Raw genomic sequence first — 26528 nt, forward strand, 5'->3', positions numbered from 1 at the left:
GAGAGGCACTTCCTCTCGCAGCTCGCGCTTCGGCGGCAGTTTGCGAGCTCTAGCTACCTTTCCCCGCGGGCAAGATCCCGCTTGAGGGTTCTCAGATCGGCGGGCCAGGCAGCCAGGTCACCCAGCAGCCCGGTCGATCTCCCCAGGGCGTCGGGGCCGCGCTTCCGGTGAGTCTGCGGCGAGGTATCCCTCCGCCGCCGCCAAGCGGAGAAGTAGTGCGGTCCGCCTAGCCCTGGGGTGCCACCACGTGACAGCAGCAGGCTCCACCTCGCCGTCCTCCCTGGTCATGGGCGTGGGGGAGTCTGTGGCGACGTAAACATCTTCAAGCGGAGCCTGCGAGCTGGCCGGCGTTGGCCATTTTTTTAGTGACCGGCTGGCCCCGGGGAAGCGGCTCGCTTGAGGTGCGGGGCGAGGCATCCTAGTGGGGTCACCGCCGTCGGGAAGGGGGTAATAAACGGGCGCCTGTGAGGAAGCGGCCGCGGGGGGGGAGGGGCGAGGACATGGCGGATTCCGGAACGCCAGCGGGCGTTGGAGCCTCCAGCTAGGGGGCGGGGCGATTAGGTCACAGAGCGGCTCCCGGCAGCCTTTGCGGCGAGGAGGCGGTCCAGGCTATAAAACCGGCCGCCGGGACGCAGCCGGCACCTCATTCATTTCCATCGGTCTCTGTGTGTAGAGCTCCGGCTTCGTCACCGCCGTTCCCTCCGCTGGTGACGCCCCCGCAAAGGCTTCGCCGTCGCCGAGGCCTCCTCTCCGCGACTCGTCGCAACTGGATTCCCTCTCACTGGGTCTTTCCCGCACACCGCAACCATTGACGCCATGTCGAGTTATTCTAGTGACCGGGACCGCGGCCGGGATCGAGGGTGAGTGTGGCGAGGGACCTGTCAGGCCGGGCGGGTGGGGGATGGGAGGGCGGCGCGGCCGGAGCTCGGGTTTCCAACCGACCGCCCCCGGGGTTTTCTGTAAGGAGGCCTGGCGTTTTCTGATAGCCGATTTAAAAGCCGTTAGAGGCGACGCTTTCTGGTCCTCGGGCTCAAGCCCGCTTTTGTGGACTGAGAGGACCGGGACCCGCGGCGCCCCGGGCGACCTCGCGGCTGTTGAGGCGAGTCCGGAGGAGCGGGGCAGGGAAGGCAGCGCCGCGCCTTTGAGACGGCCCGAGGCGTTGTTCCGCGCAACCTTCCGGCCGGTGTTTTAGGGGCTCCCGGTGTTACCGGGGAGTAAGAGGGATCGCTTTCGAGGCCATCCGTGCCGGGGAGGGTGGCCAACGTCGGCGGATTCAGCCATGCGGCTGAGCCGCGGCCACAAAATGCCGGCCTCGGACATGGCGGCGGCGCCTTTGTTACCCCGCCCGGCGGAGGCGCTCAAAATGGCAGCGTCGAGAAAATGTGGCGCAGAGAGAAATGCGAGACAAAGAAGGAAGCGCCGCCCCAGCGGGAACGCCGCCCGGTCCGGGACTCCTCCCCCGGTTGTCGCCGGCTCCTCCTCTTTTTTTTTTTCCTGCTCGCGTTATATAATTTTGCTACCTTGATGTGCAGCGCTTCCGTGGTTCGCGGCGTTCCCCAAATCGCGGCTCGCCGACGTGGGCACCCCTTCCTACCCTTCCCGCGACACCCTCACTAACCTCACATCGCCAGCGCGGTCCCGTTATTTGAGATCCGTTCCTTTGGTCGAAAACAGTGGCAAAAATAATCTTGTTAAGCTCCTCCCTTCTTGCCCAGCTCCTAGACTCTAATTCCTAAACTCGGAGGGGGGGGGGAGAATATGGAGCCTCAAGCTGTTACCTGTCCTTGTAATCCGAACTTCCAAAGGTTTGGGCAGTTTCCGACCTGATAAATCCAGACTGTTTGCTTGGCCTCAATAGAGTGCGCTTGGGGACTACAGTAAAAAGAAATACTGTGCCAGTTGTGGCTGTCTAGAGAATGACATTTGGGAGGGATTCCAGAAATGCACTTTGGCTCGAAATCAAAAGGCATTAAATAAGACGTGGGTGCAAACCTGTATATAGGACTCTTCACAACTTGACTTTTTTTCTCCCGTAGATTTGGTGCACCGAGATTTGGAGGGAGTAGAACAGGACCCCTCTCTGGAAAGAAATTTGGAAATCCTGGGGAGAAACTAGTTAAAAAGAAGTGGAATCTTGATGAGCTGCCCAAATTTGAGAAGAATTTTTATCAGGAACACCCTGATTTGGCAAGGCGTACCGCAGTGAGTAATGTGGATTTTACTCAGTTGATGGAAACAGGCAGGTGTCTTGCAAATGTCTAGGTTTGGAGAGTTATTTATGGTATGACTCCCAAACATGTCCTATTGAGTTATTCTGTGTAAAAAATGTGTGTTGGCCAGGTTTAATGGTATGGGCCTTTAATGCAATCACTGGGGAGACAGGCAAGTCAGTCAGCTTATTTGGGTTACACAGTGAGCCTTGTTTTTTTTTAAATATGTATAATAAAGTAATTTTATTGCTAAATGGATTTTATGTGTCCAGATTTTAAGTACATAAAAAATCGTTAGCTGTGGGGAGCTTGTCAGTGCAGTTGGCTAAGGTTTGACACTGAGATCATTTGCTTTTCAGCAAGAGGTAGATACATACAGGAGAAGCAAGGAAATTACAGTTCGGGGTCACAATTGTCCAAAGCCTGTTCTGAACTTTTATGAAGCAAACTTCCCTGGTAAGAATTAATTTTCATCTTCGTCTTTCATTTATTTTCTCTTTTTACCTAAAAGTTTTTTTACTAAAATAATATTGGTTACAGCAAATGTCATGGATGTGATTGCGAGGCAGAATTTCACTGAACCCACTGCTATTCAAGCTCAGGGCTGGCCAGTTGCTCTAAGTGGATTGGATATGGTTGGAGTAGCTCAGACTGGATCTGGGAAAACATTATCTGTAAGTTTAAGACAACTTGATACATTCTGGGAGAGAGAGGATCTGGTAAATCTTTTTTAAAGCATTTTAATGCAATTTCTCCTGTTTCTATTCTTGCTCTCCAATAGTATTTGCTGCCTGCCATTGTCCACATAAATCACCAGCCATTCCTGGAGAGGGGTGATGGGCCTATTGTAAGTATGGCTTATAATTTTTTCTGGTTCTTAGACTAGAGATTTGTAGACTACATAATCCCCCATTTTGCAAGAACTAGTTTGACTTGTTCTTTCTGGAAAATGGAATTTGATTTTGCCTAAGGACAGTAAGCTCGAGGCTTGCCATCAATCAACTCTGATGCCTGAGTTCAATATCTATAACCTACAAGTAGGAAAAAAACAACTCCCAGAAGTTTCCTGGAACCAGTGTTTCTTTATTCTGAGCATAGTGATCCCTGTTTATAATCTCAGTACTGTAATCCCAGGCAGAAACTGAGGATCAACGAATTGGAAGTGCACTTCAATAACAGAAGGCCCTTGTAAATTTAAAAATAAAAAATCTTATGTCCATCTAAACTCAGTTCCCGACACAACATCCCACCCTACCTCAAAAAGACATGACACCCTAGTATGCTAGTTTGTACTAAAACTTTTTGTTTGTTTTTTTAATTTTCTTCCTTAGTGCTTGGTGCTGGCACCAACTCGAGAACTGGCCCAGCAAGTGCAGCAAGTTGCTGCTGAATACTGTAGAGCTTGTCGCTTGAAGTCTACTTGCATCTATGGTGGTGCTCCCAAGGGACCACAGATTCGCGATTTGGAAAGAGGTATATGCCCATAAAGGGGCTCTTTGTCACTGGTAGGGTGAAAGTTTTGCATATTATAGTTAAACTTGTTCCTTTATTTAATTAAAGGTGTGGAAATCTGTATTGCAACACCTGGAAGACTGATTGACTTTTTAGAGTGTGGGAAAACCAATCTGAGAAGAACAACTTACCTTGTCCTTGATGAAGCTGATCGAATGCTTGATATGGGATTTGAACCCCAAATACGGAAAATTGTGGATCAAATCAGAGTATGTATCTTTACATTCTTTTAAAAATCAGTTCTAAGTTTACTAAGTGTTGGGGTCTAATTTATTTCCCCCAATTTTTTAGCCTGATAGGCAAACCCTAATGTGGAGTGCAACTTGGCCAAAAGAAGTAAGACAGCTTGCTGAAGACTTCCTGAAAGACTATATTCATATCAACATTGGTGCACTAGAGCTAAGTGCAAACCATAACATTCTTCAGATTGTGGATGTATGTCACGATGTAGAAAAGGATGAGAAGTAAGTTTAAGTCTTAGCAACTTGAGGAAATCTTGTTTATACAACAGACTGGTTTTGAAAGTTTTATGAATGAAATTTAGTGTGGTATATGTTCTTTTTAAAATGTTTATGGGAATATACATATTGGATAAACTACTTCCCTGCCTGGCAGGCATGAGCAAAAAAGCTTGAGTTTGAACTTAGCCACTACACAAGCACACAAAGTGGTATGCCAGTCTTTTTGAAATTCTTTATTCTTTGGGTATTGATGTTTGCTAACAGCACTTCCTATAAGGAAAGGAAAGCCACGTGTCATTAGCTTTCCCTAAAGAACAAAGAACAGAATTGACTTAGTGGGTGTGGTGTTTTGACTTCCATGATACACATTCAACTGTTTCACGTATCATTTTTTTAGTCAATTGTTCCTTTTAAAAAACTGACACATTTTTTTTTATCTTTAGACTTATTCGTCTAATGGAAGAGATCATGAGTGAGAAGGAGAATAAAACCATTGTTTTTGTTGAAACCAAAAGAAGATGTGATGAGCTTACCAGAAAAATGAGGAGAGATGGGTATGTGGTTTCCTGCATCAAGGCAGACTTCAGGAAAGGGCAGAAGTACTTTGTTCAGAAGCAGGGAGTTTTGTGGGGATCATATGCCACAGCATAAGTATTATATGAATTAATTTCGGTGACACTATAATGGTAACAGCTCAGTGATACAGTGCTCCGTGAGAGAGCACTTTGATGAAGAGCTATAGGGTTAAATATTGGCTTCAGGTTTTAAATGATTGCACTAATATAACTTGCTAATACAGGTGGCCTGCCATGGGCATCCACGGTGACAAGAGTCAACAGGAACGTGACTGGGTTCTAAATGGTATGTATTTCAAATAAGATGAGATTTGTAATTTGATAACATTTGCTTGGATTAATAGTCATTTTTATGTGTTTGTCTTTGTAGAATTCAAACATGGAAAAGCTCCTATTCTGATTGCTACCGATGTGGCCTCCAGAGGGCTAGGTTAGTACAAACTCGAATTCGTGGCTTGGTTTCCCAGAAGATCTCCATGTAGTTTTTTTTAAAGAAAGTTTATTGCTTTCTTTAACCTGCATTTTTTTCTAAGTTTTTTTCACATAAAGGTGCAGTCTTTGTGGCAAGGCCTAGGCATGACAATCGGAGGACTCGAGGGGGATGGAGGACTAGTGATCGGCTGGCTGCTTCCAGTCGATTAGAGAGGTGAAAAGCTGAAAGTGTGCCAGTAATCTTCAAAGGGCAGAACATACCACCTCTGCCCCATAAACTGTTCTCTCCGGGGGAAAAAAATGGAAGTTACCTCACAGTTCACTGCCGTGGTATTTCATCTGTCCCATGCTTTGCATGATTGCCATGGTACAGCATTGTTTCAAACTGTTCACTGTGATCTGTGGGTCTTTGAGTTTCAGTGAGTTTGCTGAAATGTCGAAGAAATATTTCCAAACTTCAATGTTCAATGAAATTTTTGTTCACGTTTGAAATGGAGAGAGCAGCTTTAAAAGGTACTAAGCCTTTTACAAATTGGTGAGTACTGGCACATGAGACCTAGAGCAGGATCAACTTCTCACACATAGTCAGTGGGAAAAGAAAGTGCCTTGAAAGTTCCTCCCTCACCTACACAGTAGTCGTCATGTCGAGACCTGCCAGAGAGAGACACATTCTCAAGTGAATCCTGGCTTCTTGGAAGCGCTTGCCTAGACGAGACACAGTGCATTAAAACAACTTTTGGGGGACAGGTATGTTTTTCTTGCAGCTGCAGTTGTAAGGTCTTGGCAAGACAAGCAGTGTGGCCAGAATTTTGAACTTCTGATGAGTGTTAATGCAAAGGACCTTGTACATTTTTTGTTTAAAGGTCCTCAAAAATGAGCACATGAAGAGGTTGCTGTGAAACTTTTAAGTGGCCCTACTGCGCAGAAGCATTCAGATGTCACTTGATGATCTGTAAGGGGACATTACCAATTTGGGAATGTGCTAAGGAGAACACACATTCCCTCCATAGGCTGTCAGTGGGCGGGTGATAACCTAATACAGCTGACATGTGCTTTTTTGTTTTTTTGTTTTTTTTTCTCCTGCCCCACCCTTTTTTTCCTACCTCAATGGTATTCCTACAGGAAATGGATAACCATTTTAACTGTATTTTTTGCAGCCCGTACCTTCTTGGGAATACAATTGTCTAACTTTTTATTTTTGGTCTGGCTGTTGTGGTGTGCAAAACTCCGTACATTGCTATTTTGCCACACTGCAACACCTTACAGATGTGGAAGATGTGAAATTTGTCATCAATTATGACTACCCTAACTCCTCAGAGGATTATATTCATCGAATTGGAAGAACTGCTCGCAGTACCAAAACAGGCACAGCATACACTTTCTTTACACCTAATAACATAAAGCAAGTGAGCGACCTTATCTCTGTGCTTCGGGAAGCTAATCAAGCAATTAATCCCAAGTTGCTTCAATTGGTCGAAGACAGAGGTTCAGGTAAGATGTTAAAGTTAGTTGGATTAACCTCATTGTCTACAAAATCTGTATTAGATGGGATTGGAGGGGTAAGTAGCTTATTTTGAAACCCAAGAACTCAAAAAGCTACCTAGCTTCTGTTTATAGATAAAATTGACCCATTTTCACTTACTTTCTTGACAGGTCGTTCCAGGGGTAGAGGAGGCATGAAGGATGATCGTCGAGACAGATACTCTGCGGGCAAAAGGGGTGGATTTAATACCTTTAGAGACAGGGAAAATTATGACAGAGGTTACTCTAGTCTGCTTAAGAGAGATTTTGGGGCTAAAACTCAGAATGGTGTTTACAGTGCCGCAAATTACACCAATGGGAGCTTTGGAAGTAATTTTGTATCTGCTGGTATACAGACCAGTTTTAGGACTGGTAATCCAACAGGGACTTACCAGAACGGTTATGATAGCACTCAGCAATATGGAAGTAATGTTGCAAATATGCACAATGGTATGAACCAACAGGCATACGCATATCCTGCTACCGCAGCTGCTGCGCCTATGATTGGCTATCCGATGCCAACAGGGTATTCTCAATAAGACTTTAGAAGTATATGTAAATGTCTGTTTTTCATAATTGCTCTTTATATTGTGTGTTATCAAACAAGATAGTTATTTAAGAAACATGGGAAATGCAGAAATGACTGCAGTGCAGCAGTGATTATGGTGCACTTTTTTCGCTATTTAAGTTGGATATTTCTCTACATTCCTGAAACAATTTTTAGGTTTTTTTTGTACTAGAAAATGCAGGCAGTGTTTTCACAAAAGTAACTGTACAGTGATTTCAGATACAATAAATGAAGGCAATGCATGGCCTTCCAATAAAAGATATTTGAAGACTGAATTAAGTGGAAATTGTACTTTATTTTACATATATAATGTCATGTAAAACTTGGCTTAGTATGTTTTGGGGGGATTTTCTTTTGCTTTGGTGTTTATTTTTACACAAAAACTAAAGTTGACTACTTGCCATTATTTGATTTAGGACTTAGGAGGAGGGGGAATCAGAGGCCCTTAAGATCTGTTTATATGGGAAGAATACTTTGTCAGCTTTCAGTATCAGGGATAACATGTTGACTGTTCTTTTGCAAAACAGTTTAAGCAATGACATACTTTATTCTGGCTCTGTGCCAAAATGCACAAAGCTCAAAGACTGTTAGCCCAAGAGCTGTGCACTGTGTCCTTAGTGCAGCTTATTTTGTGGTTCCGGTCCTTACCTACTTGCCAGGGTTCTTAAAGCCACACTGGCGGTCAGGAAATGATTCCACATTATTTCAGGCCATTATAGAGATCTTAAGATTTTGTAGGCTAGTCAGTACTCCAACACAAGAAAGAAAACTTAAGAATTAACCAATAGGCAGCAGAACTAAAAGCACAGAAAAGTTGAGTGAGGTTAGATTCAACATGTACTTACTGCTAGAAAGATAAAGGGGATAGCCATAGATTTAAGTGGGTTTACCAACAGCTTTATTTCACAATGGCTGTAAGGTCTAATTGTCTTCCCAGAAAATGGAGTGGTTTTACCCAGGACAAAAGTCTTAAAGGAATTTCATTTTTGTTTTTTTTAAACAGGCTTTGATGTTAATTCCTTATTTATAAAATGTAAAACAAATTAGAATGTGCTGGGGGTGGGAGCTGGGGTTAATGGTGAATGTTTTCCAGGGCTGATATGTTGAAAATTGATTCATCCTCGAGTACCCTGAGTGGTTTTCAATGGCATGGTTAGTCACATTCATGATTTTTAAGTATAGGGGTAGATTGGAGCATTTATTACATACTTTAATGTTCAATGTCTTAATGTGGGCCTTTTATTTTGTAAATATTATGGAAATGATTGTGGGGCTTGGAAAAAATTACCTTTGAAGTTTTAAAAGACAGTCCACTTTTTAGCATGTGTGTTGTGTCCAGCCTGTGGTTGTCTTAACTAATAAATGTGGTTTTTCTCCCCATTCTCTCCTTTTATTTATTTGCGTAGAGCCATCTTACCTGGGGTTTTGCAGCCCCCCACTTCCCCAACCTGGCTGTCTTGGAACTTGACACAGACTATGCTGGCCTTCAAATCAGATTGCCCCTCGTAACACTAAACCCTGTTAACTTGTTTGCGCTTAAAACCGGTCACACGAACTGTTAAGCTTACAGATAAGCTGCTCTCTGTCTCCTGGTCAGGTATTGCACGTTTTCTGCTAGGTCTGCTGATCTCCCAGGCATCCATAGTCACTTTAAAGAAAACACGGACAGGCTTTTAATCCCAACACTTGGAGAGGTAGAGGCAGGTGGATTTCTGTGAATTTAAAGCCAAATCAAGTTCCAGGACAGCTGGGGTTGTTACAGAGCAATCCAGGGGAGGGAGAAGTTACAGAGGTTAAAGGTCTGGGAAGTATTTTAAGACCTACTGTTCCTCCAGCCACACCCAGGAGGAAGCTGAAGTAGGCCACCGGTAACAGCGCTGCGAGCATTAGGTCGGGTTTAAAGGACTAAAGAACAGCCAGGCTATGTGCACACGGAAGTGGGTGCATTTCCCTTGGGGACTGAACGCTAGGCTTTAACGCCAGCGCTGGGACATTTTGGTAGTCTTGGAAACTCGGGAAAACATGAGTTGATGGAACTCTGCAGTAGTTACAGAGTGGTGGTAAAAGCTGAAGATGTGGAGCTGCCAAACGCGGAAAGTCCCCAAATTAGTAAACAGGCGGAGGCCGGGATACGCCCAAGGAGGCTGCGACCAGAGCTGTGACGCTCTTCCGGGGGGCGCGGCTTGCGGCTCGTTCGTTTCCGCCGCGCCTGCGTCCTAGGGTCTACTGATCCTCTGTGGTTGAGGCGCTGGTGTTCCGGCTCGGGAAGACATGCGCTCGGGCGGCGCGGTGCGGGTTTGCCGCCGCGTTTGCAGGCGCTGGCTCTCCGGGTGCACGGGTCCCGCAGACGGGCCGGAGCATGCGGAGGACCGCGAGGCGCTGGTAGACCTCTGCCGCAGAAGGCACTTCCTCAGCGGGACGCCGCAGCAGCTCAGCCCGGCTGCTCTCCTGAGCGACTGCCACCCGGGCTTTGGACCTTTGGGTGTCGAGTTGCGAAAGAATCTAGCCTCCCAATGGTGGTCCTCCATGGTGGTGTTCAGGGAGCAGGTCTTCGCGGTGGACGCCCTCCACCACGAACCAGGCCCTTCGCAGCCCGGGGACAGTGCCTTCAGGTTAGTTTCTCCAGAATGTATACGCGAAATCTTGCAAGACAAAGAGCTGAGTAAGGAACAGCTAGTGACATTTCTTGAGAACTTATTAAAAACTTCCGGGAAACTACGGGAGACTCTTCTTCACGGTATGGCCCTTCGCGTTTCGTGCTTCTGAAAAGGTTTGGGGTGGAATTGCAGTCTTGCATGAATCTGAAGACGACAACTGGCCCTGGGTTTCCAGGGGAAGAAATAACCAATTTTTCTTAAAAAAAAAAAATCAGTAACTTATTCATTGTGACCCACCTTCAGGCAAATGTCCGTGGCATCATGCCCGAGGAAATGGGTAAAACAGTCCGTTTGAAGAGGAATCCCCTTAGAGCTCAATCACGCAAAATTAGGGCCTTAATTCAGTTGCATATTTGAAATTTCATTGATACCAAGACATTTTCAAAGAACATCTACTCTTCCGTTTTATGTACATGAAATTGTAGACTTGTGTCAGGGTTTTTTTTTTTTTCCTTTTAGTTAACTTTTTAGCTTTCCAGCTAGGAGATGAAACTATAGATTTGTATTTTTTAGGTATGGGTGCTCTGTCTGCATGCATGCCAGACAAGGCTTCAGATCCTATTATAGGTGGTTGTGAGCCACTATGTAGTTGCTGGGAGAAACTAGAAGAGCAGTGAGTGTGCTTAACCGCTGAACCATCTCTCCAGTCCCTGCATCTTTCTCTTTAAAAGTCAAATACAACATGATGCAGAAATTCTAAAAAATAAAAGTGAGCGATGTGATTGTGGCACACGCCTTTAATCCCAGCACTTCGGAGGCTGAGGCAGGTAGATCTCTGTAAGTTCAAGACATGCCTGGTCTATGGAATGAGTTCCAGGACAGCCAAGGCTACACAGAGGAACTCCCATCTCGAAAAGCAACACAGAAAAGTGATTAATTTGTATTTTATTTCATATTCTTAACGTTGATTGCATTAAATAAACTTCTTTACCATGCCTTCAAACATTGGTCTTATTTACTCCCTCCAGTCTCTTAAGCCTCTACCTTCAGGTTACACAGGCTCTTGAGATTTTTCAGTTTAGTAATGATAACCTAAGTGAGACATTGTTTCAATAAAACAGAAAAAAAAAGCAAAATTGACAGGAGTTCTTATTTATTACGTTTTTAAACTCCTGTGTATGTGTATATGGTATGCCACAGCACAGACATGGAAGTCAGGACAGCTTTTAGAAGCCCCAGAGACAGAACTCAAGCCTTCAGGTTGGCAGCAACTACTTCCACCCACTGAGCCATCTCTCCAGCCTTGAGGAATCAGAACACAGCTCGTGAACCTTGTCTAATGAGCCAGTAAAAGTAAAACCTGAGGTTTGGGGTGAAAATTAAAAAATATACCAGCCGTAGGGTAGATGATATTCTTTCTTAGTTAAGTCTATACTTTAATAATAGAGAATGTTTTTAGTTTGCAGTGAACGAGAAAAAACATGGCAAAATGTTAATTGACAACTCTAGGTAAAAGAGTCTATCAGTCAGTGTCTTTTGGTTGTTTGGCGGTGAGATTTTCTTGTTTTGTTTCTTTGGTTTTTTGTTTTTAATTTGAGACAGGCTCTCCTGCAGCAGAAGCTGTCCTCAAACCCCCTGGTAGCGGAGGATGACTTTGAACTCCTGATCCTCCTGTCTCTACCTTTCTACCTCCCAAGTGCTGGGATTACAGGTATATAGCAGGCACCTGGCTTTTTGCTTCCAAGATGACAAACTTTATTTCATTCTTCTGTCTCTCCTCCTGAGACAGGATTTCATCATGTACCCTGTCGCGGGTAACACGGCACGGGTGCGCAGGGCCGTGAAGACTCTGAGGGTCCCCAGCCTCTCTGTAGACTGAAGCACTTTCCCTTCACCCGTGGCATTTTTATTTTTCTCTGTGTTTACACTTTAGCTAGTAGATTTCCATATGCTCAAAACAACCTGAATGAAGCTTACCAAAATACACTTCCAAGTGCAAATGCCTGACTCGTGAGCTACCACGGTTTTCTGGATTTCCCCTAACCAAGTTTGCATAGGCTTTGAATCCATGGGAAACTCTCAGACAAGATTCACACAGGGCAACAAAAGGCATCTGTAACACAAAGGATGGATTAGAGCTGGTGCTAACTCCAGGTGTGACCCAGTGGGGGGTGGTGAGGGGGTGTTTTCTATCCCTCTGGCACTAGACCAGCAGGACATTCTGTCACTGTACCCCAAGTTGGCCTTGAAATCACTATGTTCCAGGCTGGCCTCAAAGTGTGAGCGTGCCAGGATAACACACGCGTATCGACACACCTAGCACACTGTCCTAGTCTTTCAGTGTGTTGTAGATTGGCGCCTCTCTCACTAAAGAGTTCAAGAGTCACTCCCGTAAGTTAAGCGGTAATTGCGGCTCAGAGTTCATTGGCAGTTCACACATGCGGGATAGAGTTATACAGTGATTGGTTTGTTTTCTGACAGGTGCCTTGGAGCACTATTTTGATGGCCTGGATCTGGTAAACAGAAAGCTACCTTATGGTCTTGCTCAGATTGGAGTGTGTTTCCATCCGGTGTCCGACACTAAGCAGATACCTGGCAGTGTTAAAAGGTACAAACTGTGACAGATAACCTGCTTTGGTACCTAAATATTCAAGAATCGGTCATTCCCACTTTGGGATACATTATGTGATTTTTATAAAAGCTAACTTCCTGATTTTTTTTTTTACACAAAGAATTGGTGAAAAGACTGAAGCTTCCTTGGTGTGGTTTACTCCTGCAAGGACCTCCGGCCAGTGGTTTGATTTCTGGTTGCGCCATAGGCTTCTGTGGTGGAGAAAGGTACTGCAATAACAATTTCAGTAATTAATAATGAAGTCTTTTATTTATTTGCCATTCTGTTCTTGGTTTTAAAGCAGGGTCTCATGTCACCCAGGCTGGTTTCGCAAGCTCCGCCTGTAGCCTGGAATGACCTTGAATTTACCTTTCTGGGATTATAAAGAGAGCTAACACCCTTTGATTTGCTTACCTAATCTCTGAGTACTAGGCTTACGGGCCTGCACCACCACACCTGGTTTATAAATAGAACTTGAGGTAGCTGTGGGGTTTTTGTACGGTGTTTGCCTTTGCCTTTGTTTTAGTAGCCAGGCAGTGGTGAGGCACACCTTTAATCCCAGCGCTCAGGAGGCAGAGACAGACAGATTTCTGTGAGTTCCAGGCCAGCCTGGTCTACAGAGTGAGTTCCAGGATGGCTTCCAAAGGTACAGAGAAACCCTGTCTTGAAAAACCAAAAATAAAGTTACTGTGTAGCTGGAGGGATGGCTCAGTTGACTTCTAGAGGACCAGAGTTCGGTTCTCAACACTCCAGTTAGGCAGTTTACAACTGCCTGTAACTACACCTGAGGTTCTGACTCCCTCTTCTGGCCTATGAAGGCATCTATAAACGTGGCACACAAAAGGTCCACATAAATAAAGTAAATCTTTTAAAAAAAAATTGCTGCATGGGGGGGGGCAGGCCCATCACAAATGTGTGGCATCAGAGGGCAACTTTGGGGGGAGTTCATTCTCTCTTTCCACCATGTGGATTCTGGGAATCCAACTCAGATATTCAGGCTTAGCAGCAAACACCTTACCCGCTGAACCATCCCTGTATCACGAATTCTAATTGGTCTTAATAAAAACTCGGAGTCAGCTATGGGGTGAAAGCTGAAGGACCCAAGAAGCCGAGCGGCAGCCACTAAATTCTCACCTCTACCAGTGCTCAGACCAAAGGGGTGATCCTGTCCTCAGACTGCCTGCTGCCACAGACTGTACTGAGCTCCTGGCTCCACCTCCCTGGTGCTGAGATTAAAGGCATGAGATCCCAAGTGCTCGAATTACCTTTGTGTGAGCTATTTCTCTTAGAGATAGATTCAATCTTGCACAGCCCAGGGTGGCTTTAAACTCACAGAGACCCACTTGCTTCTGTCTCCCAGTCCTGGGATTAAAGGTGTATGCCACTACTCCTTGGCCTCTATCTCTGCACTCTGATCTTCAGGCAAGCTGTGTTAAAACACAGAATATCACCACACATCTCAGTGACTCTGATTTTTGCCTTCCCTCAGACCCGAGCTGGCCTGGAATTCACTTTTAGCTCAGTCTGACCTACAGCTAGTGGCCACCTTAGTTTAGCTGGGATTACAGGTGTGAGCCTCCAGCTCACCTGTTTGGTTTTTTTCAGTTTGATGAGGTCCTGGAGTTGACGGGAGGCTCTCTGTCATGGTGCTTATTGTTCCAGTGGATATCAGGGTGCCCTTGGCACAGATACGCTGAGCTCGGGCCGCGGCTAAGCCTTTACGTTTGGGGCTTTACTTTCAACCTGTTGCCGGGTAGAAGTCCCAGGCAACCTTAATTCTCAGAGATAAGTATGAAACTGAAGGAAACTGATCCCGCCACTCAGAAGCAGGAGGATCTTTGGCCAGTCGTGTCTATAGAGATCCCTTCTCAGAAAACACAAGTAAATCGACATCTCAGTAAATCAGTGAGATGCTTTGTTTTGTAGTTCGCTATGAGTCCGTCTGACTTCAGCAGCACCGACTGTGAGGACGAAGCCGGACGGAAGGGCAGCAAACTTTACTACAGCTTTCCCTGGGGAAAGGAGCCAGTAGAGACTCTGTGGAACCTAGGAAATCAAGAACTGCTACACATGTATCCCGGGAGTACATCTCGGTTACAGGTGTGTGTCCTCTGGACCAGATTCTCTGTTGTCTGAACTCCTGAAGGATAATTGTATGGTGTCCTGTGACCAACCCCCAATAACTCTGTGTACCTTTTTGTTTTGTTTTGTTTTTGGGTTTTGTGTTTTTTGTTTGTTTTTTGACAGGTTTTTTTTGTGTGTGTAGCTTTGGAGCCTGCCCTAGAACTCACTCTGCAGACCAGGCCGGCCTCGAACTCACAGAGATCCACTTGCCTCTGCCTCCCGAGTGCTGGGATTAAAGGTGTGCGCCACCACCACCCCCGGCTCCCACTCGACTGTTGTGTACATTTTTTTGACTGCGTCCTACTACATAACCATAACTGTAGCTGTCAAAGTCAGGAAACTAACAGTAACCCACCACTATTAGCCATTCCACAAAGCCCGTGAGATTTAATTGAATATCTCAGCAATGTGCTTTACAGGGTCAGGATCCAACCCAGAGCATGGGTTCCATGGGTTGTCCTGTCTCTGTTCTCCAGATGAACAGTTCCTTCTGTCTTTCCTGTTCTTGTGTTCCTGCGGTGGGTTGGGGGGGGGGGGCCTCTCTAGGTATTAGCTTTGGAACCTTTCCTGGAACTAGCTCTTGTAGACCAGGCTGGCCTTGAACTCACAGAGATCCATCCACCTACCTCTGCCTCCTGAGTGCTGGGATTAAAGGTGTGCGCCACCATCACCTGGCTTTTATTTTACTTTCTGTGTGGGTGTTTTGCCTGTGTGTATGCAGTGCCACAGACCAGAGGAGGCCACCAGATCCCTGAGACCTGGAGTTACAGTTGTAGCCCATCATATCGGTACTGGGAATCAAACCCTGATCCTCTACAAGAACAAGTTCTCTTAACCCCTGAGCCACCTCTCCAGCCCTGTCCAGTGTACGTTCATTTATATCTTGGGATGAACCCAAGACTTGGTGAATGTAAGTCCAGGAACTGGGTGTATAATGCCTGCCTTTAATCCCAGAATATATGAGGTTGAGGGCAGCCAAAGCTACATAGTGAGTTCCTGGCTCAAAAAACAAACCAGGGTTTTAGAGATGGTTGAGCTGGTAAAACACTTGCTGCTGAGCTTGACAACTGAGTTCGGGACCCACTTGTGAAAGTAACCACAGGTGGTCTTCTTACCTCAAATGCATGTTTTGGCACCTGAGCCCCCACCACCCCATTATCAAACACAAGAATGGTAAAGGGACTATTAAATAGCAGGCCTCTCCCAGGGAGCACTGAAAAAGTTCTGAGGCCTCGCCCCCCTCAGGTGAGTCAGCTCATCCTCTCAAGGAGCGGAGCTGCTAGGTCTGACGTTGACAGGTGATGAACTTGAAGCAGAAGACGGTGTCATCATCCTCAACCCAGTGCTCAGCGCGGTCCTGCATGGGCTAGGGCCTTTATAAGATGAATTTGTGATTTTTTCTTTCCTGATTGTGTAAGTCTAAAATATATAACTTTAATGGAAGTTCTGCTAGCTGGGCATAGTGGTACACACACCTTTAATCCTGGCACTCGGGAGGCGGAGGCGAGCAGATCTCTGAGTTTTAGGCTCTATCCTGGTCTATATGTAGTGAGTTCCAGGATAGCCAGAGCTATACAGTGAGGTCCTGTTTTGAAACACACACACTCAAGAAAAAAGTTCTGCTAAATGGTCCTTTTTTTTTATTCTCTTCTATGAAGGGTCGAGATGGGCGGAAAAACGTAGTTCCTTGTGTTCTTTCTGTAAATGGGGACCTAGACCTAGGCACGCTGGCCTACATCTACGATTCCTTCCAGCTCACAGAGAACTCCTTTGCAAGGAAGAAGAGCCTTCAGAGAAAGGTGCTTTTGCTATTTCATGGATTCGGAAAACTAAAATTATGTGGGGATCTTTGTTGTTGGTTCCCCCCCCTTCTATATATTAACTGTGCTTTTCCTTATTCCCTTAATTGCCTCAGGTGCTTAAACTTCACCCTTGTTTAGCCCCTATTAAGGTGGCTTTGGATGCGGGGAAAGGCCCGACGGCAGAACTAAGACAGGTGGGTTAAATAAATTTAATTGCTACGACTTATTGTGTGTTCGCCTGTGGTATGGAAGTCAGGACTACTTAGGAGGTGGTTCTGTCCTTCCACTTTGTGGGTCCAGGCAGTAACTGCCTTTCCCCACTGAGCCGTCCTGCTGCCAGTTGTTTGGATTGGCTTCATGAATGCAGTGCTGGGGTTTCTCAGACTGTCCCTTCCTTCTCATCCTGTGTGGAAGTAAGAGCTGTACCCTGTCACAAGCCTTTACAGTTGTCATGCTTTTCTGCAACCGTGGGTTTTTGTTTGTTTGTTTCTTCTTTTGTGTTTTGAATGATGATGGTGATAATTCTTGATTGGTATGAAACTGTTTCTTGGAAGATTTGCAGTCAGTATTCAGTTGGCATTGCTTCATTTCTTCATTTTTAGGAAGTATGCAGTTCAGTCAGGCATTCAGGCATAAACTCTAACATTGGAAAGCTGAACAGTTTACATGGTTTTAGAGACTGAAGAAAGTGGTTTATAGTTTCACAGACTTTCCTTTCATATTTGAAATCTATGTTTTTCTTCCAGGTTTGTCAAGGGCTACTTAATGAATTACTAGAAAATGGGATTTCTGTGTGGCCTGGTTATTTGGAGACTGTGCAGTCTTCATTAGAGCAACTCTATGCAAAGTAAGGATGATCTTCCTTGTCATTATTTAATTTATATTTCATTATGCTAATAGAATCAATTCTCTTCTAGATACAACCTTTAAAATGAGGTTGCAGCCAGATCCCTAAGCTCAGGGATCTTTTTGGAAAAAAAAAAAAAAGAGGGATAATTGGATGATGGGATAATAGATTTGTAATTGTGAATTACTGTTTTTAGACAAATATATTGGTATTGATTCTTGTATATTGATACAAAGTTAAATTATATTGACTATTGTATGCATGCATGCTTCTACCTCTGTTTAAAACATTTTTATGTGTTGATATATATTGTATGTATTTACCGTATTGCAGTGTACATTTCTACTTCTGATTAAGATACTTGTATATTGTTTATGTATTGATATATATTTAGCATATTGCATTGTATATTTGTACATTGTTTTGGTTTTTTGTTTTTTGTTTTTTTTTCGAGTCAGGGTTTTTCTGTAGCTTTGGTGCCTGTCCTGGAACTAGCTCTTGTAGACCAGGCTGGCCTCGAACTCCCAGAGACCCGCCTGCCTCTACCTCCCGAGTGCTGGGATTAAAGGCATGTGCCACCACCACCCGGCTGTACATTGTTTTTATCTGGAGGTCATATTGTCCTCATTTATTGCACAGTTATTGACTTAGTCTTTAAGTTAGATAGGTATTGAGAATTATATAGATCAATAGTCATCTATGTTTTTCATTTATAATTAGACTAATCAGATTCTTTAGATACATAGAGATTATATTCAGTATAGATAGATAATCTTCAAAGAGCTGTAGAAAATGGCCTTTAATCTAACTCAGTTTCGTGATAGTGAGACACAATTGCTCCTGGCAACTCCGATCTATTACCGAAAGAATGTTCAGCACCAAAGACACTCCACCTGGAGCCTTTCTTCTTTAATCCCAGCACTTAGGAGGCAGAGGCAGAGGAATCTCTATGAGTTCAAGGCCAGCCTGGTCTACAGAGTGAGTTCCAGGACAGCCAGGACTGTTAACACAGTGAAACCTTGTCTTGAAAAAGCAAACAAACAAACAAACAAACAAAGAGATTCCTGACCTTTCTTTTCACAGACCTTTGTGCCTTGATCTAGTAATTGCCATAGCAAGGAGCAGTATTTGGCAAGTATTTGAAGATAGACCTCAGGTTATCAGTTTTCAGGGAGGAAATTGGGTGTATAAAATCAGAACTGAAGGAACATAACTGGACCGCCTTTCCTGGCTGGCTTTGGGTTATGTCTGAGACTTAGGTGGAGGACAGAGACCCAGTCTCTTCGGTGATTGGCATCTTTGCTTACCCAGAGCAGCTTCTAGTTCATCATCTCTCACTGAGAAGCCAACGTCTGACTTCAAATGCTAGTATTTCTGCAGCCAGTGGAAATTTCCATGTGACCTGTGACTGGCTACAGTCAAAATACACATGCTCAGTATGAGGCATCTTTATTGCTCCCCCAATCGGGTGTGTGCCTGACTCCTCAGTTGCGGTCTCTATCAGCTCATGTGGCCTCCCCTGTTCCCCCAAGATCTCTTAGTACAAAGCCTTACACTAACTCACAGAAATCCTCTCGCCTCAGCATCTTGAGCGCTAGATTATAGGTGTGAGCCACTGTGCCTGACTCCTATGTAAGTCTCAACTTCACACTGCTCTGACTTACTAGCCATTACCCAGATTAAGATCACTAATATTAGCCGGGCGATGGTGGCGCACGCCTTTAATCCCAGCACTCGGGAGGCAGAGGCAGGTGGATCTCTGTGAGTTCGAGACCAGCCTGGTCTATAGAGCTAGTTCCAGGACAGGCTCCAAAGCCACAGAGAAACCCTGTCTCGAAAAAGCAAAAAAAAAAAAAAAAAAAAAAAAAAAGATCACTAATATTTTTGTTGAGTTATTAAAACAATCTTACAATTGTAATCTCTCTAGTATTATTAATTTGCTATTTTATTAATTTCTGCTTTTGTAAAATAATTTATTCTTTTATGCTTACTTTTATTTGTTTCTAGCTTTTTGTGTTGAATTTATATATAAATATAATTAGGAGATTTTGTGTTTTGTTCTTTTACTTTGTAGGCATGGTAGCTCATACCTGCAATCTCAGTGATCTGTAGGCTGAGGCAGGAGGATCACAAGGTTGAGGCCAACTTGGGCTCCATAATGAGATCCTGTTTCCAAAAAGCAGTACATAAATAAAGTATACTTTTCAGGTACTGTCTGCAGGAAAACGGTTCTCAGCGCGTAGCAGCACCCGCCCAGGTGTGGTGGCAGAAGGTCATGTGTGTAGCTCCGGGGCCAAGCACAAGACCTGGGTTTTTTAGACTCCAGCAGGGACAAAGTGGAAATGAAATAAGTGGTGTTTATTCAGACAGAAAATGAAGGAGAGGAACTTGACCTCCCTAGTTTCCATATGCTCTGAAGTCTTGTTCATGTGGGGGTATCACTTAAAAAATTTCCCTATATTTATTTATCGTGTGGGTGTGGGGTGTCTACTAGTATGGGTGTGCCCATATATGGAGTTCTGAAGCTTCTTCCCCCACCCCCAGACAGGGTTTCTCTGTGTAACAGTCCTAGCTGTCCTGGAACTAGCTCCTGTAGACCAGGTTGGCTTCAAACTCACAGAAATTCACCTGCCTTTGCCTCCCGAGTGCTGGGATTAAAGGTGTGCACCACCACTGCCCCCCTTTTTTTTAACGTATGGGTGTTTTGCCTATGTGCATGTCTGTGTACCGTGTGTGTGCAATGCTCACAGAGGACAGAAGAGAGCCTCAGATCCTCTGAAACTGGAGTTACAGGGTTTTTTTGTTGTTGTTTTTGGTTTTGTTTTTTTTTTGAGACTACATCTACAGAAGGGTCAGGTCCCTGCAGGTTCTACAGCCTGCATCAGAATAGTCCTTGATCCTCAGAGAAACAAGAATGAACTCAGTTCAGCCCAGCTCAGTTAGCCATTGCCAGATCATCCCTCTAGACTCTGACACCAGGTGGTTTAATGAAGCCATGTTTAAGCACTGCTCAATTTGGGGGGAAAAAGTTTCCTGATGACAGTTAACTCGGTCCCCAGTGTACAACAAAGCTGAAGACATAGTAACGTTGAAGCTCTTTACAAAGTACTTCTGACTTCTCCCATAAAGGGTTCTGTTGGCTTAGAAACAGTGCTCAGATAAGGGTATAGGGAAAAATGGCTGAGGTGAACGTGGCGCCTGTAGGAGTCCGGATTGGCCTTGCCCTAAGATAACATAGAAGTTATATAGGCTGTTGTCTGCACAAGTGACATCTCTCCAAAGGATGGTTTGATGGACAGAGAAGCAGTCTGTAATAAGTCTGTAATGAACAATATTCTGGGGGATTCAGGTGAAGCTTGGCCCTGCAGACAGCAAGGTTGTAAGCTATAGCCTCTCCCAGCATTCCGGGAAGAAGACAGGTAAACATCCTTTGAAGAGATAAACATGACCTCCTACCCCCTACACACACCTCGTCCATGTCCAGGCTGACTTTGAACTCAATATAACTGAAGATTGCCTTGATCTTTGATCATCCCGCCTCCTCTTCCTGAGTGCTGGGATCACAGACATACACACTGTGCCTAGTTTTGAAAAAAATGAATGTTTGGCCGGGCAGTGGTGGCACACACCTTTAATCCCAGCACTTGGGAGGCAGAGGCAGGTGGATCTCTGTGAGTTCGAGGCCAGCCTGGTCTACAGAGTGATTTCCAGGACAGGCTCCAAAGCTACAGAGAAACCTTGTCTTGGGGGGGGATATTGGGGCTGGAGAGACACTCAGTGATTAAGAACACTGATTGATCTTCCAGAGGACACAGATTTGATTACAGGCACCCACATGGCAGCTCACAGCTTTCCATAAACTTCAGTTTCAGGGGACCCAGTGCCCTCTTCTGTCCTCCGCAGGCATCAGGAACTTATGTAATACACAAATATACATACAAGCAAAACACTCATACAATAATAAATATACAAAATAAAAATACATGCATACAAATACATACAAAATAAAAATAAATAAGTTTAAAAAAGGTAAAAAAAATGAATGTTTATTCTGATTTGGAAATCAGGAAGGCCAGTGTGGATTTATTGAATGATTGATGAATTAAAAACAATAGGTTAGCATGTTAAGTCATAAATGAAGTGTGGGTTTGTTGTAATACCAAATAATCTGTTTATACCAAGTCTTTGTTTTTATATAGTTTATTTAAGAGACGTTAGCCTGCATATATTTTTGTCATTAAAGCCAAATTCAGAAGGCTGAGCTCACTGTGGAGTTCATTCGTAGCGCTCCCCAGGTGCCAGAGTTCATTTCTTAGGTTTAGTTTTTCTGACTGTGAGCCAATACGGTAAATTCAAAACTTCACTTTGAGTGGACTTCAGAAAAGGGGGTGTACTTTGGTCCCGCTGTCAAGGCCTGACTGGAGTGAAAGTGGCTTGGACTCTGGGGTTTCAGATGGTGAGGACCTGATGTCCGCATGGTGCTCATGTGTTTTGTTGACCGCTTTCAGGTACGATGAAATGAGCATCCTCTTCATGGTTCTGGTCACCGAGACTACTTTGGAACGTGGGTTAGTCCAGCTGAGAAGTCGAGACACCACGATGAAGGAAATGATGCACATATCCAAACTGAAGGACTTTCTCATCAAGTACCTAGCGTCGGCCACCAAAGTGTAGGTCTGCATAGTTCTGTAATAAATACTCTTTTTGTTAGCTTATATTGATATGGTTTTGACCGTTTTGCATTTATAAAGTGGACATTTTTGTCTCTTTTCTTTAATTTGGTTTTTATTATCCTTTTGATATGGCCTATTACGAAAACATAAATCCTGATCTGCCAAATAAGCAAGATCAGGTTGGGCCACATGGTGAGACCTTGTCTCAATAATTAAAAAGAAAAGAAAAAATCCTGAGGCTGGACATGCTGATTCCTGTAATCCCAACACTTGGGGGTCTGGACAGGCTTGTTGAGCGTCCTAGGCCAGTCTAGGCTCAGAGTGAGACTTCATCTCCAAAACAAACAAACAAACGAATGAGAAGGTTGTTGAGGTGGCTCAGGAGGGAGAGGCACTTGCTATCACGCCGGAAGAATTTGATACCCTGTGTATATGGTGGAAGGCGAGAACCAAATCCTCCAAATGTGAACCATGGCAAGTGAACCCTGTTTTGGGGGTTTGGGGTTTTTTGGGGTTTTTTTTGTTGTTGTTGTTTTGTTTTTTATTTGACACAGTTTCTTTGTAGCTTTGGAGCCTGTCCTAGAACTCACTCCGTAGACCAGGTTGTCCTCAAACACAGAGCTCCGTCTGCCTCTGCCTCTGCCTCCCAAGTACTGGTATTAAAGGCATGTGCCACCACCGCCTGGCCCAAAATCAATTTATTAAGAAACAAAATAAAAGGAAATCAAGAGGTTGGAAAGTCCAAAGCTAGTGTAACAGTAAGTAGTTGGGGACTTGGGTGTGTCCTGTCTTCCTTTTCTATTTTACTTGCAGGGTTCATTCTGGCTTGGGGGAATAGGATCTCAAGTACTCCAGGCTGGTCTGCATCTTGAATGTAGTCCATGAAGACCTTAAACTCCTGATCCTCCTGTAATCTCACCTCCGTAGTGCTGGGGATTACAGGTGTACACTACCACACCCAGTTTAGGTAGTGCTGGGGATTGAACCCAAGGCTTTGTACATGCTAAACAGATACTCTACCAGCCTAGCTACGTCCCCAACTCCCAACTATAGGTATCTGTTAGATGGAAATGCACCACTGTTTTTGCAATATCCTTCTTGTTCCTAATACTGAGAATTGAGAGGCTGAGAGATGGCTCAGAGGTTCAGAGCACTGTGTTCTCCCAGAGGTCCTGAGTTCAATTCCCAGCAACCACATGGCGGCTCACAACCATCTCTAATGAGATCCGGTACCCTCTTCTGGCCTTCAGGGATACATGCAGGCAGATGCTGTATACATAATTAATAAATAAATCTTTTAAAAAAGAAATACTGAGAATTGAATCTAGGACCTGACATCCTCCTGTTTGAGCCTCCCAAAATGATTGGTGTGAGCCACCATACCCAGCTGTGTGTGTGTGTGTGTGTGTGTGTGTACACAAATGCAGGTACACGTGCATATGCGTGTCCCAGGAAATCCGAAGGATCCTCCTGTATCTACTTTCCTGGTGCTAAGATTACAGCTGTATGACAGAGAGCCTGGCTTTTAGTGGGTGCTGTTGTTTTTATCTACGTTCTCTTTACCAATAAATACTCAGGAGTTTGATATTGGGGTGAAAACCTGCTAGATCAAAGAAACCGAGAAGCAACCAGGTGACCTTCCTTTTTGGCTGAAGACCCAGCAAGAAAATGTCTCTCCACACTGTCCCAAACCAAAAAGGACCACAAATCTCTTCAGTCCCTCCCTACTCCTTTCTCCGTTTGTGTCTATCCATCTTAACAGGCCCTCCGTACTCTCTGTGGCTAATTCTTGTCAACTAGTTGCTGCCTCTGCCCCCTGGTCCAAGGTTAATTTTTTTAATAGTCTCAGAGTTTCACAGTCTGAGACTATTTTACAGTCTGATCAAATATCCTGCAACATTTCCCGCTTTTGTTTAAATAAAAAAGTTTTTAACTCTTAACATAGTAAAAGTATATACAAAAAGAACAATTGTCAGGTATTGTCCAAATAAAAAGGTTTCAACTCTAACACAGTAAAACCATACAGCAAGAACAGTTACCAGGCAAGAAGTACATTCACAATGTACAGTCCATTTTTATTTGGAAAATTTGGAGAAAATACTCTATCATCCATCCTATCTTGGTGAATCCAACGTTTTATACCTAAACCACTTTCTATCATAACTTGTATTACAAACCTAAAAATATCTTTTTAGGTCTTAAAACATTTTCTTAGATAAACAACTTAAGTTTTTATGTCTCTTAACCTTATACACTTTACATTTTTTGTAAGTTTCTTTTCTGAATTAGGTAACAAGAAAAACTTTATCTAGTCTTCAATTCCCATCAGAGACCTGAAAAGAATATAATTTTAACTGAGTAAACAGGAAGTACAAAGCAAGCAACCTCCAAAACTACAGAAATGACAGGGACCGCTGGCTGCCTGGACAGTCACCCAAGGTTCCTCTGTACTGTTAGGGCTTTCATCTTTGTCTGACAACTCGAATGTCTGACAGACTTTCCTGTGAAGCAGGAATTTTGAAGGACATGCCTGACTTGTCTTGGCAAAGTTCAGCAGTCATCTCCTTTGTGTCCTGCTTGTCCACCTTGGACAGCGTACAGTCAGCAGTCGAGGGCAGTTTCTTGCCCAGTGGCTAGCTTTGCCATATTGAAAGCAAGCCCCATATGGAGGTTCTTCGATGCCCATCATTTTTTTAAGTAAATTACTGTTTTGTTTCTGAAATTGGAGTAAACTTTGTTTTTTGTTTAGTTGGTTTCGGTTTTTTGAGACAGGGTTTTTCAGTAGCTATGGAGCCTGTCCTGGAACTCACTGTTTATCACAGAAAACTGAATCTTCTTCCCAGAATTCTGTTCTCATCACCCTGCCTATACTTCCTGCCTGGTTGCCCCGCCTATACTTCCTGCCTGGCTACTGACCTATCAGCGTCTTATTAAAATACAATTTACGGGGTACAGACCATTATCCTACAGCATGTGGATAAGTCTGAAGGGTATTTTTTTTTCTGTCTGTTGTTTTTTCAAGACAGGGTTTCTCTGTATAGCCTTGGCTGTCCTGGACTCTCTCTGTAGGCCAGATTGGCCTTAAACTCGTAGAAATCTGCCTGTGTCTGCCTCCTGAGTGCCACACAGGCCACCGCCCAACTTAAAGGGTATTTTCTTGATTAACGATTAATGTGGGAGGGCCCATCACGCTGTGGGAGGTGCCACCCCTGGGCAGGTGGTCCTGGGTTGCGTGGAAAAGCAGTCTGAGCAAACTTGCCATTAGCACCATTCTTCCGGGTCCTTGGCTTCAGTTCCTGCCTTGAGCTCCAGCCCTGGCCTCCCCCCACGATGATGGATGTAACCTGTAAGTCCTTAAACATACCCCAAGTCCTTTGGATCCACGTACTGCTGTGAAAGACCTGACCAGGTCATTTCTGGGAAGGTTGTGGAACTTTGGGCTGGAAAAACCACCCAGAGCTTAGAGCTTGGCGAGCGGTTCTGTGGGGGCTTGGGAGCTGATGCTGAGCCCCCTGACTTGTGAGGGTTCTGAGGGATTACAGGTGTGCACCATCACGGCCAGCTTCCAACTTGCCGGTCACTTTAAACAATCCTGGCTCCAGTTTGAATCCCCCGTCTCGGGGAGGATCCCACATGCTCGAGAGTGGTAGATTCCCCTCCATTAAAACACATCCTGTTGGTTCGAGTCTGACGTGAGGTTGCCCCTCTGTAGCCCCCACCCGAGGTGCTGTTTATGGGGAACGCTATGGGGGGAGGAGGGGAACTCCTGTTCAGGGGGAAATCAGAACTCGGGGAGATGTAAATTATATTTGAGTTTATTTATACCTTGGGCCAGCATTTTCATTGTCCCTGCGCCAGCTGACACTGTCTGTTTGGACAGCTTGCTGTAAAGTCAGCCCTGGAGCTTGCTAGTCACCAGCTGCGCGAACTTGAGCCTAATTACAGCCTTTTCCCCTTTAAAGAAGACTGAATCCCCCGGAAAGCCTGAGTACTGTCTCCTGTGTTTGGATTTCTTCTAAAATTACATTTACGTGTGTGTGTGTGTGTGTGTGTGTGTGTGTGTGTGTGTGTGTGTGTGTGTGTGTGTGTGTGGATATACATATACACACTCCCTGGTACCAGTGTCAAGGTCAGAGGGCAACTTGTGGGTCCTGGAAATTGAACTCAAACTACACAGCAAGTGCTTCTAACCACTGAGTCGTCCCGATGGCCCAGGCTTTCTGTAAAGAAGTGCCTCACTGAAAGACCCAGGCGTTCCATTCTTGTGCACACACAACAGACTTGTGCGTACATGGGCATCAAGAGCCATGTTTGTAGTGTAAAAACTCCCACAGCTGCATTGTTTGTACCAGCCCAAAGCTGATAACAACCCCAAGTAAATTATCTCTAGGATTAAAGGTGTGCACCACTACCACCTCGTTTCTATGGCTAACTAACTAGTGTGGCTCCTGGGATTGAAGGTGTGTGTCACCACTGCCTGGTGTGTCAGACTCACCAGTGGGGCCTGCTTTATTCTCTGATCTTCAGCCAAGCTTCATTTATTAAAACACAAACAAAATATCCCTCCAGAACGCACCTTGGGATGTGCACATTTG

General features: G+C 44.7%; 2 protein-coding genes across 5 annotated transcripts; both read left to right on the forward strand.

The window, feature by feature from the left end:
• The first annotated feature begins 30 nt into the window (after positions 1 to 30).
• Positions 31 to 7554, forward strand: Ddx5 (DEAD-box helicase 5). 3 transcript variants are annotated; one of them, XM_075990329.1, is made up of 14 exons: positions 31 to 167; positions 674 to 860; positions 2037 to 2202; positions 2570 to 2666; positions 2751 to 2884; positions 2992 to 3057; positions 3542 to 3683; positions 3771 to 3931; positions 4014 to 4186; positions 4627 to 4737; positions 4983 to 5044; positions 5129 to 5188; positions 6457 to 6681; positions 6844 to 7554. In XM_075990329.1, the coding sequence occupies exons 2-14, from the start codon at positions 817 to 819 to the stop codon at positions 7248 to 7250; spliced, it is 1848 nt and encodes a 615-aa protein (XP_075846444.1). In that variant the 5' UTR covers positions 31 to 167; positions 674 to 816; the 3' UTR covers positions 7251 to 7554. The 3 variants fall into 3 exon arrangements, with proteins under 3 accessions (XP_075846444.1, XP_075846445.1, XP_075846442.1); XM_075990330.1 differs by lacking the exon at positions 31 to 167 and adding an exon at positions 258 to 447; XM_075990327.1 differs by lacking the exon at positions 31 to 167 and adding an exon at positions 267 to 401.
• Positions 7555 to 8774: 1220 nt separating this feature from the next.
• On the forward strand, positions 8775 to 22037 carry Polg2 (DNA polymerase gamma 2, accessory subunit). Of its 2 annotated transcripts, none has more exons than XM_075990331.1 (8): positions 8775 to 10016; positions 12358 to 12484; positions 12609 to 12714; positions 14414 to 14587; positions 16270 to 16410; positions 16527 to 16607; positions 17160 to 17260; positions 21769 to 22037. In XM_075990331.1, the coding sequence occupies exons 1-8, from the start codon at positions 9551 to 9553 to the stop codon at positions 21932 to 21934; spliced, it is 1362 nt and encodes a 453-aa protein (XP_075846446.1). In that variant the 5' UTR covers positions 8775 to 9550; the 3' UTR covers positions 21935 to 22037. The 2 variants fall into 2 exon arrangements, with proteins under 2 accessions (XP_075846446.1, XP_075846447.1); XM_075990332.1 differs by having other exon boundaries at positions 16366 to 16410.
• Positions 22038 to 26528: the final 4491 nt, after the last annotated feature.

Source organism: Microtus pennsylvanicus, chromosome 11 (assembly GCF_037038515.1).
Source record: "Microtus pennsylvanicus isolate mMicPen1 chromosome 11, mMicPen1.hap1, whole genome shotgun sequence".
Classification (NCBI taxonomy): Eukaryota; Metazoa; Chordata; class Mammalia; order Rodentia; family Cricetidae; genus Microtus; species Microtus pennsylvanicus.